The sequence below is a fragment of the Triticum aestivum genome, chromosome 2D, assembly GCF_018294505.1.
Source record: "Triticum aestivum cultivar Chinese Spring chromosome 2D, IWGSC CS RefSeq v2.1, whole genome shotgun sequence".
NCBI lineage: Eukaryota > Viridiplantae > Streptophyta > Magnoliopsida > Poales > Poaceae > Triticum > Triticum aestivum.
Window position 1 is genome coordinate 108,711,557 of NC_057799.1, and position 16,103 is coordinate 108,727,659.

The 16,103-nt window shown below is 46.6% G+C and overlaps 1 protein-coding gene across 1 annotated transcript; it reads right to left on the reverse strand.

Moving 5' to 3' along the window:
* Positions 1-6,392: 6,392 nt before the first annotated feature.
* LOC123051985 (nitrate regulatory gene2 protein) lies at positions 6,393-10,502 on the reverse strand. Its single transcript, XM_044474999.1, has 4 exons — positions 9,177-10,502; positions 8,382-8,557; positions 7,904-8,127; positions 6,393-7,398 (listed from the first exon to the last, which is right to left on the reverse strand). The coding sequence occupies exons 1-4, from the start codon at positions 10,168-10,170 to the stop codon at positions 6,609-6,611; spliced, it is 2,184 nt and encodes a 727-aa protein (XP_044330934.1). The 5' UTR covers positions 10,171-10,502; the 3' UTR covers positions 6,393-6,608.
* Between the last annotated feature and the right edge of the window lie 5,601 nt (positions 10,503-16,103).

A 16,103-nucleotide genomic window follows, 5' to 3' on the forward strand; every position in this document is an offset into this window, starting at 1 on the left:
GAAAGGAGCACCACCACCCGCACCCCGCCGCCGAACGCCAACCACCGCCACCCGAGCTGCAGTGGCCGCCTCGCCGGCGAGCGCCACCACCACGTCACTGCCGAACCGGACCACAACAAGCCGCATAGGCCGACCCGCAGCACCACCCTAGGCCTCTAGCCACTGTGCCGCACACCGAGACCCGCCCAAAATCCGGCAGATCTGGCCAGATCCGCTGCGCACGCACCACCAACCACCTGCCAAGCCACCTCTGCCGACCACCGCTACCGCAAGTGAGAGGCAGAGGCCACCAGCCTCGCCACACGCAACCCGCGCCCTCTGCCGCCGCCGGAGGCCAGATCGAGGAAGGCCACGGCCCACCACCAGCGCAGCAGACACGCACCACCCTGCAGGCCCGCACAAACCACCTCGCCTGCGCCGAGCCAAGCACCTGCAGCCGCCGCAGACCTAGCAGCCGCCCACGCCGCCAGCGCGGCCGTCCGCCTTGCTGCCGCTGCGCCCCGCAAAAGCGCCGCGTTCCGGGTGAGCCGCCACATCCCGCACTGCGCCGGGCCACCGGGAAGGAGGGAAGGCCCCGCCGCGCGAGGGAGGCTGGTGGCGGCGCAGACTAGGGTTCGCCCCTCCCGCTCGCGGGAGCGGGTAGGGACGAGCGGGGTTCTTTTCCTGGTTCATCAGTCATCCCCTCCTCCTTAACAACCGGCTTGCCCCCAATCACTAGATTATATCGAGGATCAATCAAGCTTTTTGAGTTTTGGTGATTGAAACCTGTTTATTGTCATTTAGATCAAAGTCACATCATTAATAAAATATCTTTCTGGTGAAAAATGTATTTTAATAAAAAGTACATGCCGTAGGTAGAATGGTGTACCTTCATGGAGAGACATATTGAAAAATAAACACAATGATTATTAGATTAACTGCGGCAGAAAACTAATGTACAAAACATAACAATTCAATTTACTAATGCACTTCAACAATTTTTTGAACTTTGCAACTCTGTGTTTAAAATACAAACTTAATAATTAAACATTTCAAATAAATTCACTAAAAACATCTTATAATCCTCGCAGCCAAGTGCGTTTTTTATGGTAATTATATCTAAAGTAAACGAAGCACGCACTAGAGACTTAGACAGTGTACACTTTAGTAGCTAGACGCTCAATCTGCGAACTATCTGGCTAATGGCTAGAACTCATCAAGAGGAAAAAGCATGGATCACGCCGCCGCCGCCACCGCGGCCTTCTCTCGGTGGGCCAGGCCGCTTGGGTCCGGCAAGCTGACGATGGATCCTCCCGCCTGCGCCTTCCCCGGGAGGCGTCCGCCTCAGCTGCGGGGCCAGGGAAGAAGCGTTGTTGAGGACCATGACTTGGTCGCCCGTGCCTTCTGCCGGCGCGCTAGGTGGCTGCGGTGCGGGGGTGATCGCCCCGCTGCGGCCTTGCCTCTGAGGCGGCGGCGATCTCTCCGTCAGCTGGTCGGGCAGGACCGACACAGATTGTACCAGATGAACCAGCTGGGGGCGGAAGGAGGGTGGAGCGGAGGACGCCATTGCTGCGCGTGGCCGTCGAGACAGTTCACCGTCGAGATCGAGAGCGAGCGTAGATGATGCCCTGCACTCCTCTTTCGAGCTAATTAGTTGATGGATGCATTGGTGCAGCGGATGAGCGGAACTTATAGTGCCGTACGAGGATCGGTCGACGGACGCGGAGCAAGACCGGTTGAGCAGTGACCTGGTTAGCCGCAGAACCGGTCCGCGGAATGGAAACCTCGCACGCTCTTCCGGGTTACCGGAGAACCACGTCCGTGGATTGATCCGATCCAACGCGCGGGATGCATTGGTTGGTTCCGACCTGGCTACGGTCAAGAACCGGACCAAGTGCCCCCGTGTGAAAGCGTACTACTGCATTTTTATGCTGGATATTATAAGTTTCAGCAAAGGCCAAGTCACGAGGCAGCATACAGTTTGCTGCTGACATTGAACTAAACTATAACAGTGCTGATTAGATTGTCAAATACACTTCAAATATATATACTCCCTATCTGTAGTCAAAGTTTGACTACACTGGTGCATGTCAAAGACGTCTAAGTTCTAAAACTGAGGGACGTACAAAGCGTATTTGATTCGGTCTCAAGTCACAGCTAATTGATCCCCGGTTATTGTTAATGAATTCCCCAAATGCAGGCCTGATGCTTTTTCATGGCAATTTCAGTCATGCAAGGATGACAAATTCCGGTGACACACAAGAAGTTTTTGTAAAAAAAAAATGAAGCACGAAAGCAGTCATGCTTAACAACTAAAGTTGCCATCCTCGCATGACTAAACTTGCCATCGAAAACTTCAAAATTAGCATGTGCTAGTGCCACACGTCAGATACTTATTAGGGTCCGTGAATATAGACACGCCATAATCCCCGGGTTCTGTCAATGGGGCGGCCCATATCCTACCTAAGGAAGGGTGTAGCAATGAGCTATGCAATGTTTGGTTTAGCATTCCCGCGGAATGTGTTTTGCACGTTATTTCATCGGAAATCCCTGATCTCAACAAACGAATTCAGCCATGAGGATCCTTCATTTCTTTTTAGTCTGCGTATAAGATTTGTCTCAAGTCATACGTGTAGTAAAGTTTGACTAAAATTATAGGAAAACATACCAACATTCACAATATAAATCGATATCATTAGATGCATCATTCAGTTAATTTTCATATTGCATATCTCTAGTATTGTAAATGTTTATAAATTTGATCAAATTTTATGAAGTTTGACTTAAATTAAATCTTATATGCGAAGTAAAAAGAAACGAAGGGAGTATATCACCAAACAATAGAGAGGAGATTTTTGGACGCACCAAACCACCATCCCTTCTCCGCTTGTAGGTCGTCCTACAGTTGTCGATCCATACTCCTCCACCCTCCACCGGCTCTATTGATGTGGGGGGTGTGGGGAGGCCCCAATCTACCAAATTGAGCTATAGTTTTCTATGCTTTGGGGCCTTTAGTAGGGTTGTGCAACGACAAGTTGTAGGTGGTGACGGCGGAAGCAATCTAGCGAATAAAATTTGCTCAAGCCTCCCATCTCAATGGTGTCGGCTATGGTGATATCGATAGCTTGTTGGTGTAGATTCCTACTAGCCTCTCTTGCCGGTGACATTATGGTTTGCAGGATTTATCGACACGACGGCTACGATGACTTTCTTTTGGAGTTTTTCAGAAAAGGAGGATTACCTCCGGCCTCTGCATCAGAATGATGCATGCAACCCCTTATTAGACCAAGTGACTTTCTTTCGGAGTTTGGTCCTCTAGCCTCCTTTCCATCAAGTTGGTGAGGCCTCCAATGCCGGCATGAGGCATGTGAGGTTTTTTGGAGGTTGGGATCTTGGATCTGTGAATCTTCCTTCATTAACCGTTCTTTCTTTAGGAGAACCACCTCTTGGTGCGGTGGTGGAGTAGTGGGAGCATGACTCCTCCCACCAGGTTTCAAATCCTGGTACTGACATTTATACTATATATGGGTCTCCCGGATAGTCTTTCTATATAAAAAAATGTTCTTTATCCAAGACGCTGGTCCGGTATGACCATGACCTTGATGACTTTCCCTCTATGGTCTGTGGTCAACAAGGACTTGGTTGGCTCCAACGATGGAGAGGCTGTGACAGTGGCGTGCATCGGCCCATTCAGTACGAAGAAGACGCCCCCACCTGATCTCGATGTATTTTTTTAATTTTTAAGTGGTGCATGTACTGGTCATCTGGTCAATAGATATCAATCCTTTTATGCAAAGAAAAAGATCTCCAGCAGAATAAAATGATCATGATGGTTAGCAATGCTGTTGTACCTTCAACACACAAGGGATTAAGTACCAAATTTGATGTTAGCTAATTTACGTGGAATGTTCTTTCGATGTATGGTGATTGTTCATCAGTTCACATCAACAACGAGGTGTCTATGGTTAGTCGGTGCTTCTTTAATCTTAAAACTCGAAAACTTTGGTTTCAGTATGTGTTGCACGAATGTGCATGTGCACTGTCTTAATTTAGTGTTTCTCAAGATGATGAAATGTTACTAGATCAAAAAGATTTTGGGGAGTGGCTGTATGTACATCATAGGGGCAAAACAAACGGCCAAATAATTAATCGCTAATCTGGAAAACTTCGACGTTGTTTACACACTTGAAAAGAGTGAATTTAGAGCCTCAGTTGTCCTAAACTCCTTTCAGATTTTTAGGGTTTCAGGTCAACATCCATCCAACTATTAGTCCATGATCATCCTTGTCGTGGTATTTTCCTCGCGGTATTGATGATGGGGTGGCGCACTTGCCAGCAATCTGGATGGTGCACACGAGGAATTTTTTTACCTAGGTTCAGGCCCTCGGATCAAGGTAATACCCTACTTCTCAGTTGTCTGTATTGATGGATCTAGCCTCATATGAGACCTAGAGGGCTTGTGTTACGTACAAGGGGTGGTGTAGGTTATCACATCTAATGAGTAGGTTCCTATTGGGAGGTGGCAAGAGTTATAGGATTCCCAAAGTCGGTTGATACATGCATAATACAAAAGACCTACGGTACATGCAAGGTAGAGGCGGGCTTGTGCGCCAAGGAGGCGATGCGCCTTGTATTGCCGAGGAGCAGGCTTGGGCCACCCCATGGTTGTGAGCTCTTTTACGGTACCGCTAAATGAATGTGAGCCATCCATCCATCTTAATCTGACGGTTAATCATACATGGTACTCCAATACAGATCCTAGGGAGTACCATCTCAAAAAAATATGGAGTACCTTGATGTTAGGGGTAATACCGTAATCATGGATGATTTATTTATTTATCAATCATATATCAATTTATTACAGAAATACTAAATAGAATGAGATTCCAATTTAGTACGAACTTGCTTCTAAGGGTGTGAACACAGACTTCAAACAAAAATTTGTCATGAACCCTAATCCCAAATCAATATCATTCGCAAGAAGAAAAATCTCAAAATCGAGATGATGATCATGCGTGGCGGGGCATGTTGATCACAGGGTCATCACCGCTGAGGGGATTAGGATTAGGCCACATCAGTTCACAATCCAGGTTATGCACACGTGATGTGCATATCAATGGCCGCCGCCGGTAGTTGCGCCTACGCGAATTGGTCGGGGGACGACTCCGCCGTGGGATACTGGCGCATCATGGATGTATGAGGAGGAGCGCAGTCCTCCTGCAGCGCCTTAGTTCTATTAATCTGTAATTAACAAGAATTCACGGATGGCTACAAGACGAAGTCTCCAGCCGCTACCACGATGGGGGAACAAACAGTGCGATTGCTGCGGCCTGATGCGGTTGATTCGGTTGGAATAAAAGTCAAAACGAATAAGACAAAAGTTCTAAAATACCCCTGTAGATGGATGGTTGGATTTATCCGGCACTCCCTCCTCTCCCTAGGGAGTACCAGGGTACTGTAAAAACTCTCATGGTTGTTGGGCCTCTTCCATCCTCCATGGCTATACCTCCGGGGAATGGCATCGTCAGTGGCCACCAATCCCTCCAAGCTTACTTGTAATCTTTGACTTCTTCCTTTGTCTAAACAAGGGTTCAAAACTATTACTCCCTCCATTCCAAAGTAGATGACCCAACTTTATACTAACTTTGTACTAGACTGGAGGGAGTACCAGACTGGGCGTGCCTCACCATCAACTGACAGACTAGCCTTGATGAGCTCAAGAAGTTCATGAAATAATATGATTAGAAATATACAGGTCTGAATGGCCTCTGTCATGATGGGCAGAGAAGATCATGACCGTTTGTGAGTAAGGGGTGAATTCTGGTGACATCAGCATGTCATAAATTCAGGAGCATGTCATAACTAATGTAAGAATCGATCATGTTGCTAGCCCGAGCCTGCAAGAGGGATACTCCAAGAATCCTTTTCTGAATCAGAATCAAACTCATAGTTTATTCGATCAGAACCTCTAGGGAAGTCTGACCCTTGCTCGCAGGGGATCCGCACTCCTTGAAATTATTAATGAGCCATTGGTAAGCTGGTAGATCTGTCATTATCCCTAGCTATGCTTCAGAAGTACAATATTATATTCTTCGTGGCATATAATTTATATTTTGCTAGCTAAATCTATGGTTAAAATTGAACACAAAATACAAAAGGCCTAATAAACCCGGATGGTGGAAATGCTGTAGTAGTTTCAGAGGGGACCTCCTGCATCCTAGGCTACTATTCTTTTTCTTGTAAAAAGATGTTCTTTTATGCTTTTCTTTGGACTTGTTGACGTGTGCATCTTGTTATGCAGATGTCGTGTATTTTCTCACAACGGTTGTATCATGAAAATGCCCTTCACTGAAAAAAGATGATCTCATCAACATTTTGAGCACTGAACAAATGCGAATCAATAGTGCTGCAAGTTAAAAGGTTGTAAAACCTACCAAAATTGTTGATATTTGAAACAAAACCGTAATTTCCTATCAAGACATATACATGCATTACAACACCGTGGCTCCAAACAACAAGGGCTATCCGTCTTCCCATTTTCGCACTTGAACTAAATATACAGCAACAGCGCAACCTATAAACATAAACACAAAAATCACCACACAAGAAATTAAACACGCAAGCACGGATCAATCATCCAGCTGGTCATTCGTGTTCGAGATCGACCACAGATCCTTGAACATCGCCGCCGACTGGAGGGAGAATTCCGACACGATGCGGAACAGCTCCGGCAGGTTTGTCCGTAGGAGGCTCAGGGATTTCTCCCTCACCACCTTGCATTGCTTCGTGTATGCCTCCTCCAGTTCTTTCAGTGAATTCTCCAGCTTCTCCATGGCCGCCTTCCGTTCCGCGAGCGGGTCGGCGCGCGTCCCGTCGGGATTGCCGGCCTCGGGAGGAATCCCTGCTCTCTTCTCCATGTACTTCCGCGCCCAATCCTCGAACTGCCTGCTCTTCCTCTCATGCTCCTTCCTCGTGTCCTGAATCCTTTGCCTCAGCTTTATCTCCTCGTCTTGGTGCACCAGGATTATGTGTACCACCTCCGAAAATGTGTGTATGGCCTTCCTAGCATCCTCGTCGGGGAGCTTCCCGAGCATATCGTGCCAAGCATGCAGAAGCCTCTTGATGGGAGGCGTCGTCTCGACTGGCTGCGACGAGTTGGCCTTCAGGTTGGTGTCAATGGGGATCACATTCAGCTTGATCCAGCTGTAGAGGTTTCCGACGTACTCCTTCTGAGACGCCATGAACTTGCTGTACTGCACGTGCCACTCCTGAACGACCTGCCATAGCTGCACAGTCCTTTCGTTGTGCTGTTCGCTTGTTTCCCGTGCCGCAACCGAGATGTCGAACGATTTGAGCTCGGAGATGATCTTGAGCTGTGCTTTGTGGTGCTTGTACATTGCGTCCCACATGTGCCCCATCCTGTCAATGAGAAAATAACACATTTCAGTGCTCCATAGTCTAATGTTTCTTCTTACAGGGAAGTTTACACTCATAACAGGAGGTGCTAAAAAAATTCCAAAATATTACACACTTTAGATGAAACTTCCCCATGTAACATGGTTCTGACACAAATATATGAACGGTATTGTACAAATTAAGGATATGTGGACTATTTAGATGCTTCTTTAGGAAATGAGGATCTTCAGGAAATGTATATGACTTGTCCTGATTCACGAAAGAATGAAATAAAGTTCCAACATGTCAAAAACTGAAACACTGAGCAACTGGCTTACCAGCAAACTATACAATAAACTAAACAATACACAGGTTAATACTTTTATTAGTGGGAGTTCTTGAGTGCAAAACACTACCTTCAGGAATAAAATAGAAGGCTCCATGGAGAGGTATCAGTATAACATGCTTAAATGTACAAACTTGAATAGAATAAATGATGTCAAAATTGCAAAGTAAAAGCAAGGTTTACCCCTTCACAAGTTCAAGAAGTTTTGGGTATAGTTGTTGATCTCTCAGACGATTAATCTCTGAAATCGTGGACTCCATTGTTTGCAAATCCACAACATATCTTGTATGCAAGTGACTAGCAGCAGATTTAGTCCTCTCAAATGATGAAGAACTGACCCCACGCTGCTTCTTCTTGTTCAGAGAAGCTAGCTTTTGTTGATATTCCATTTTGATAACCTCAAACTCCTGCGTCAATGACAAACTCATCAGATGTATGACAAAAACAGCTTAGACAACGAAACGAATGCCACCGTGAAAAATTCAAATGGTTTTAACATCCTAGGACACATAACATGGGTTGGAGGATGGGGTTATCATGACTACAGTGGTTTTATACACGCATAACACAAATATATGTTTAGATCAAAAGATAGTGTTTTTCATTTTTTTTCAAAGAGCTACCTAGGGCCCGAGTTCCGAAATAACTTTTTGATTTTTACCTTCACTTCATGGGATAGTTTTTTCTCCCATGCAAGCAGCTTCTCGAGAACGGTAGCGTGTGTTTCGCCTTCGGCGTCGTCTAACTCATTCTTCACCTGTTCCGGTTGTGGTATCCCTTTAAATGAGCGGTTCCAAGTGATAACTTGCATCACTCTAGCAGAATGATCCACAAATCCTAATGAGATGGATGGCATAGAAGTAACCAAGGTTAGTCATTCTCTTTACAATATTGTGTAATCTGTACTTGTAGAACAGAACTCAAGCGGTCCTGAAAACAAGCATGATGGAGACTGCTCAACGGAGCATAAAAGGCAATCATGGAGTATAGACAGACAGACAATCAAGTAATGAACTACCTAATTGTAGACCCTAAAAAGAATCATTCCCCAGAATCTATGCATGTGTAACCTATATGGATTAGCTGTTCTGTCGTTTAGCCACTAAAAATTAGTGTGGCTCCACTGTAACCATAATTAACATTGCCTCGTTTCATTTCAATAATTAACAATGAAACAATATTCTTGTTCTTGAGATTGCTGATTAGTAAGGTCTATTGAAAGTCTTAGTCTATCGTGTCGACCAGTTAAACTTGTTCCGTAAGTAGCATAGAAGTAAACGTCTTGGACTTCTCTACAAACTTGCTCAAGCAGAGAAGTTTATGTTTCCAAAATTGAATGTTTGCAAGCTATCCGCCAATGAGAGTGACAGAAAATAAACTGGTTGATATTTTCTACTAGCTCGAATTGTGGAGTGAATTCTTGGTCTGACCAAATGGATGAGGTGTGGGTGGGTACCTCTCGTTTCGGCGAAGTTGGAGTGGTAGTGCATCCGCGCCGCCTCCAGCATCTTGGACACCTCGTGTGCGCTGTCCGATGCCTTGAGGAAATGATCGTCGAGGTCGCGAAGGATGTCGCCGAGCCTCGCCGCCGCCGGCGCTGCCATCACCACCGTCCTGCCTTTCTTGCCCTCCGGCCTCCTCGCGGCCTTCTGTGTCACCGCCCTCCGCGCCCCGGCTTCGACCATCGGCTTCTTGCCCTTGGCCACGTCCTCGGCGGCCGCGGGCGGCGCTGGCGGTGGACGCAGAGGCTGTTCCTCTGGCTCGGGGGGAGGCGGCGGCGGCGCGGGGGCCTCCGCCCGCTCGGCTGCCCACGAGGCGGCGGCGGCTGCGCTGGGTGCCAGAGTGGGTGGCGGGACGGTTATGCCGTCCGGGGACCCGAAAATGATCTCGCTCCAGGAATCCCCCTTGCGCCTCGTGTCCGGCGGCAGGGAGGGCGGGGGACGCGTGGGAGCGGGCAGCTGCGTCGGAGGCGGTGGCGGCGGTGGCGGGGGCTGGAGCTGGCCGTCGTCCTCCGGCTCCGGAGGCCGCGCGTCCTCGCCTTCGTCCTCCTCCTCCATGATGGGCGCCTCGCCGGAGGGCTTCTTCTTGATCGCCGGCGGGAGCGGCAGGTCGGGCGCGCTCATGGACCTGACGAGCGATGGGGCGTCCTCGGGCGGGCCCGGCGGGGGCGGGGGCGGCGGGAGCGCGAGCGCGGCCGCCTCGGCGCCGGAGCCCCCGGCGGAGGACAGGACCGCGGCGGCCGAGGCGGAGTGGCGCAGCGCGCCCTCGTGCGCCTCGCCGCTGGCGTAGTCGGAGAGCGCGGCGCCGACGTTCCGGAGCGCGGCCGCGTGGCCCGCGTGCGCCCCCGAGAGCGCGTGCCGCGCCTCGACGGCCGCCCGCAGCAGGTTCTTCCGCTCCCGGCACCGCTCCACGGCGCCGTCCGCGTCCTCCTTGGACTGCCCGCACCCCATGGCTGCGGCTTCCGCTCACACTCACAGGCTCACACTCCCACGGATGACGACGACGACGGCGCCGCCTGCTCTGGTTCCTTGGCGCGGGGGGTTTGCGTTTGCGTTGTACGCTTGGGCGTGACGAGGATTCTGGTCCTTTTGGGGGTGGACGGGCGGATGCTTTTGTGCTTTGGAATAAAGCTGGGGGGCTCCAAAGAGGCAGGCCTACGGTCGCCGTCGTCGCCCAGTGGGATGGCATCACAGGTGGAGGGCCACGGCGGTGGGCGACACGTTCGAGCTTCCTGCTTTTAGATTGGATCTTCCCTCCAGTACGGAGCAGCAGCACCACCGTGTGCCGCTCAATGGGCAGGTAACGCAGGAGCTGTTCTTCTCTGACCCACGCGAGCCAGTCACCGGTGACGACGGATCCTAGCTGACTGGATAAATATCAAGGAGCCACCGCCATTAACGAACGCTGTTGGACGAACTGTCACAGCTCCACTGACTATGCCACTAGGGCAAAAAAAGGTTTTCTGCAGCGTAAGTGTGACTAGGAGTACATATACATAACTTTTAAGTGTGACTAGGAATAGGTAACTTTTTTAAGTCGGTCTCTAAGGATCTCGATTTATTAAAAAGACAAGAGGGTACCCCGGTTAATTAAGTGTAGTAGAAAACTTACTTAAAGCCGTCACAACTGGCCGACCTGGACACGAAGATACAAAATTGCCGCAGAGAAACAAAGTTGAGGTCATCACCAAGCTTCATCGTCCACCTCCACGGAGCCAGCGAATCCGTCTTCATCATCTATTTTCACCAATGAAGTCCTCAAATGCCACATGCCATGTCGGCCCATGCCAAATAATCGGCCACCGGTGCAACCGTGCAGACGCCCGAACAACTTCGACTTAGAAGACAACCAAAAACAAGAGAAATGTGAAGAACTAACACCAACCAACGCCTCCCCGAAGACCACCAATCACATGTCATCTTCACAACCTACGCAGCTCTGACTCCGCGACAACATGGCGATACAAAGAAGAAACCTTTCGAGCACGCCGGAAAAAGCCAACAACCATAACCCTGCACCGCTTGCCATCCTCATCCTTGCCACAACAGAACGCCACACCACCACACCGTCGGTCGGGCACGTACCGACCACAATGTGCGAATGTGTGTTGATGGGGATGAGTATATGTGCGTGTATGTGAGCATCTGTAATTGTATCATGTTCAAAAAGGATAAAATATGGCACAAGTTACTTAAAAGAAGAAAAACAAGTGAAAACCCCTTAAATGAGGTAAGTCTTTATAGAAAAATGACAAGATGAGGCTAAAAATGAAGTTAACTCTTTGGTTTTCGTCTAAAGATCCAACTATTGTTGACAGATAGGTAGCCAAACTGTGTAGCTTGCCACGCGGAAAGAGGAGGCAAACGGCGGAAGGAAGATGAAATTAACATAAGACTCAAATGTCTTGTCCAATGGAAATAAATAATCTCATGTAGGGGTCCCACTGTTACTACATGGCTAGTCAACAAATGTCCAAGTAAGTCAACATAGTCCCAGGTGGTCAACATAACCCCAAGGTGGTCAACATAAGTTCAAACAATTATTTAATCCTGACTTGAAGAAATTCAACATATCCAACTTACCCCTTCGTCCATCCTCCCAAGCGAACATGTGACTAGTGGCCCTAACTCCTATTGGTGGCGCCGCCGATCCGCCTCGTCTCCTGTGGCCATAGGGCCATCAGGGGCGTAGTGGATACTGACCCTTGCTAGCTGGAGGGCTCCGTTTTTAGTTGTTTCTTTGAGTTTTGTTAGAGTTTGTGTCCTGCTCAGGAAGGCGGGACGACGGTGGCTCATTGAAGATGGATAAGGTTCTCCCTGCCTGGCCCCATCCCGATGGTGCATAATGACCACAAATATAGGGGATCTATCGTAGCCTTTTCGATAAGTAAGAGTGTCGAACCCAATGAAGAGAAGAAGTAATTGACAAGTAGTTTGCAACAAGGTTTCACTGTAAATGTTGTAAAGATAATTTGATAGGTTGTTTGGTAGCAAGATAATTTGTAATAAGATAAATAGTAACAAAAGTAATGTAGTGCAACAAATGGCCCAATCCTTATGTACGCTAAGGACAACCGGTTGTGTTTCTTGTAGTAGCTAAAACGCTCTTGAGGACACACGGGAATTTCGTCAAGTTACTTTCACCAAGATTCACTGAGTTACTGTTCATTTCTTTTATAATTGTTTTGCGAGTGGACCAGAGCTAAGGTATTGTACTTATTTGAACAAATACCTACTTATGATTATATCCCCCATGCAAGCATCCACGAATACAAGAGAAGTAATTACGATAAATCTAATCATAGCATTAAACACTGAGATGCAAAATAGCCCCTGGCAAAACAATTCATAAACTGGGACTTAGGCTTATATCACTTGCGCAACCCATCATATACAAACTATTTCACAATGTTTTCCCCTAGGACCAAAGATGGTGAAGTGTCATGTAGTCGACGCTCACATAACACCACTAGAGCAAGAACAACACAACATATCATCAAAACACTAATTCATATTCAACTTGACATGATTACTAGCAACAAGACTTCTCGCATGTGCTCAAGAATTAATGGATCTACTCACAATACATTATATGGATCATGATCATTGGGTATAAATAAGTGATAAACAATCTGAACATAACAATCTTCCACCAATAAATCTCCTACGCATCAACTGTGTGTAATCAACACATAGAAGTACTCCCAGCAATCAATATGAGGTTTGATACAAAGATAGAAGAGATAGATGAACTAGGCTTTGGAGATGAGATGGTGTTGGTGAAGTTGTTGATGGAGATGATGATCCCAATGATGAACGGAGTGTTGGTGATGACCATGGCTTTGATTTCACCCTCCCGTAGGGAAGTTTTCCTAGCAGAGTCACTCTGCGGAGAGCAAAAGTGATCCGCCACGGTTCTGCCTCGCAGAGGCAGTGGAAAGTCCTAAGAATTTTCTATGTTTTTCATAGTAAATAGGATTTTATGCCCAAAGGGCGTAAGGAGGGAGGCTACCAGGCCTCCACATGACCACCCCACGCAGCCAGGGGTGACCCGCGTAGCAAGGCCATGTGGGGCCTTGGTGGGTCCCCTCTGGCCCATCTTTGATCTCCGGTCTTCATATTATCCCGAAATAGTTCAGTAAAATCCCCGGTATTTTTGGAGCTCCGAAAAATTTCATTTTCTTCTGTTGTAATTTGGGTTCAGATTTCCAACTGTCTAACAATTTTCCTATCTGTTTTACCTTGCATTTTAAGAGGCAAAAGACATTATAATTGCATAATGTGAAATATATCATTAAAATAAGATAAATTATATAATAGAAAATAGTGATGCAAAATGGATGTATCAGTGCTAGCATTGTCGGAGGGCATGTGGAGGTGTGCTTCCGGCGTATCTTGCAGGATTCGGTCGGTGCTTGTCTTTCCTGGAATTGCCCGGATCCAGTTTTCATTCAGCTACGCTCGTCTACCTTAAGGTTGGGTCCTTCTGATCTACGTTTCTCTTCATCAGCAGTGGTTGTTGTTCTGGTGTGCTGGTCCTATGAGGCCTTAGCAGCTCCCGACTATCTACTATAACAAGTTTTGCCTGACTCCAGCGAGGGAGGGCGACGATGACGGTGCGCCTTCAGCTCGCTTCATTGCTTGTAGTCATCATTAGGTGTTCTACGGATTTGGATGTAATTTTATTATACTGATATGATTGAAGATGAATAGATCGGTTTTTTTTCCAAAAAAACATAAGTCCAAACAAGTTCCCATGGTCAATAAGTTAAAGAAAAGCGGAAAATAAAAGGCAAAGGTCAACAATGAAGGCAAGAAGCAAAGAAGCCCAAGGTTAAATAAGACCCAACTGTCCAAAGGCTCATTCATGCATGGATGAAGGGGAGTAGTGCACCACGGACTATGAACACCCCCACCTTTGGTCAATCTTCATGGACACATGGACCTAGACTTAGCATACTACCCACCAACCTTCCACCATCATGTGTAGCCTTGGTGATTTGTCAAGGCATCCTCCACTTTATAGGGCCCCCACGGTCATGAACTTTCATTCACTCTCACTTGAATAAACTCAAAACAAGCCTGGAGAGTCACACATGATATATATCGACTATGACCAGGAGTTCAAGAGATGGTTCTAAGGAGTCACACACAACTCAGGGCATGTGGCCGTCTAACCCCACCAAAGGCCTCACATGAAAACTTTGCAACTCGTCGGGAGCCCAAATGTGCCATCTAAGGCTGCTAAAACTAGATTGTTGAGTACCATGTACTTAGATGTACTTATATCCCATACGCGGATTGCATGGTGTAGTTTTTGGATTAAGAGAATTTAGTACAAAACCGTATCATCGAAATAAGAAGCAAAAGACAAAAAACTGTTGCTCCCAGAAAATATTAGATATAATTTTTTGGTGCCAATTTAAATTGAGTGTGTTTTCTTACTTTTTTAGAATTGTATGCGGTGAGGGTGATCATATAATTGAATACATGAAGTAGATGCCATAATGCAATGGCGGTACATGAATATGTATATTCTATTTGGCAATTCCATTTTTGTGAATCGAGAGCTTTTATTGCTTAACTTGCAGGATTACAATCCTCCTGCATAAAAAAACTTGCAAGGTTACAATCATGCGTGACTCTGGTACACTTATGCAGAAAAAACATAATTGATCCATAAGCACCTCCTCCCAAATGAACTATCATGTTGTGCACAGAGGAGCTAACCTATTGGTGTTCCTCCCTACAAATGCTAGCTAAAAATGTTCAAAAGGCTGTGATATTTCACTTATAACAGTCCCCAGTGTTGTCAAAAGAAAACTGACATGGTGTCTAGATTAGTTTATTAACTTTTGAACATTGGAGATAAATTTTTAGGTATATTCATTGTCAACTTGTAAAATGATCAACGTTCAACTAATTTTATGAACTTCCAATAATACTCTCTTTGTCTGTGTGTACATAGTCCATTTAATCTTCTATTAAATCAAATTGTGTTAAGTATAATCATGTTTGTGAAAAATATATTAACATCTACACTACCAACTCAGTGTCACTAGATCTATCATAACATATGTTTTCATACTGTATTTATTTTAGTATCGCAGATGTTTGATTCTTTTTTGTAAACTTGACCAATACTAAAATTATTTGGCTCAAGATAAAGACTAAGTGGCGTGTTCTGATGTCCTCCATCTTCTCTAAAACTTCCCAGATTCAGCTTCTAGCGCGACTTCTCGCTTCACCTGGCGGTTGGAAATTGTTCGGCAGCCTCGTAGCTTCTGACAGAGCCACGTTGAGCTCGAAGCCCAACTGGGAGGCTACATGCCTATCCGTTGCTACCTTGGGCCGGCTAAAAGTGGTCCATTACAAGCGAGGGAGAGGGAGATTTTTTTGACCTAAAAAAAGACATCTTTATTCAACAGATAATAATGTTACATCGTTCACCATGAGAGGTACAATAGAGGGGGGAGGATCATCCAACCAGACCCTACTGGCCTGGAACTTAGCTAACTGGGCTAGTTCATGAGCTACAGAATTCGTTTCCCTATTCGCATGCTCATACTTGATCCTAACAAATTCTGGCTCCATAGAAAAACAATCATGAAGAATCGTTGCAGCAATACGTGTAGGAGGCCTCTCATTCATCATAATTTCTATTAATTCACTATTATCAGAACTCATAACAACTCTATTACAACCCATGGATTCAGCTAAGGACAAACCATGCTTGAGAGCGAGAGCCTCAGCCGAAAGAACATCTTGAACCATATCCAAACGTGCATTACACGCGGCGATGAACTTCCCTTTTTTATCACGAATGACCGCACCTGTAGTTCCCCTTAACATATCTGGATTGAAAGAAGCATCAACGTTTATCT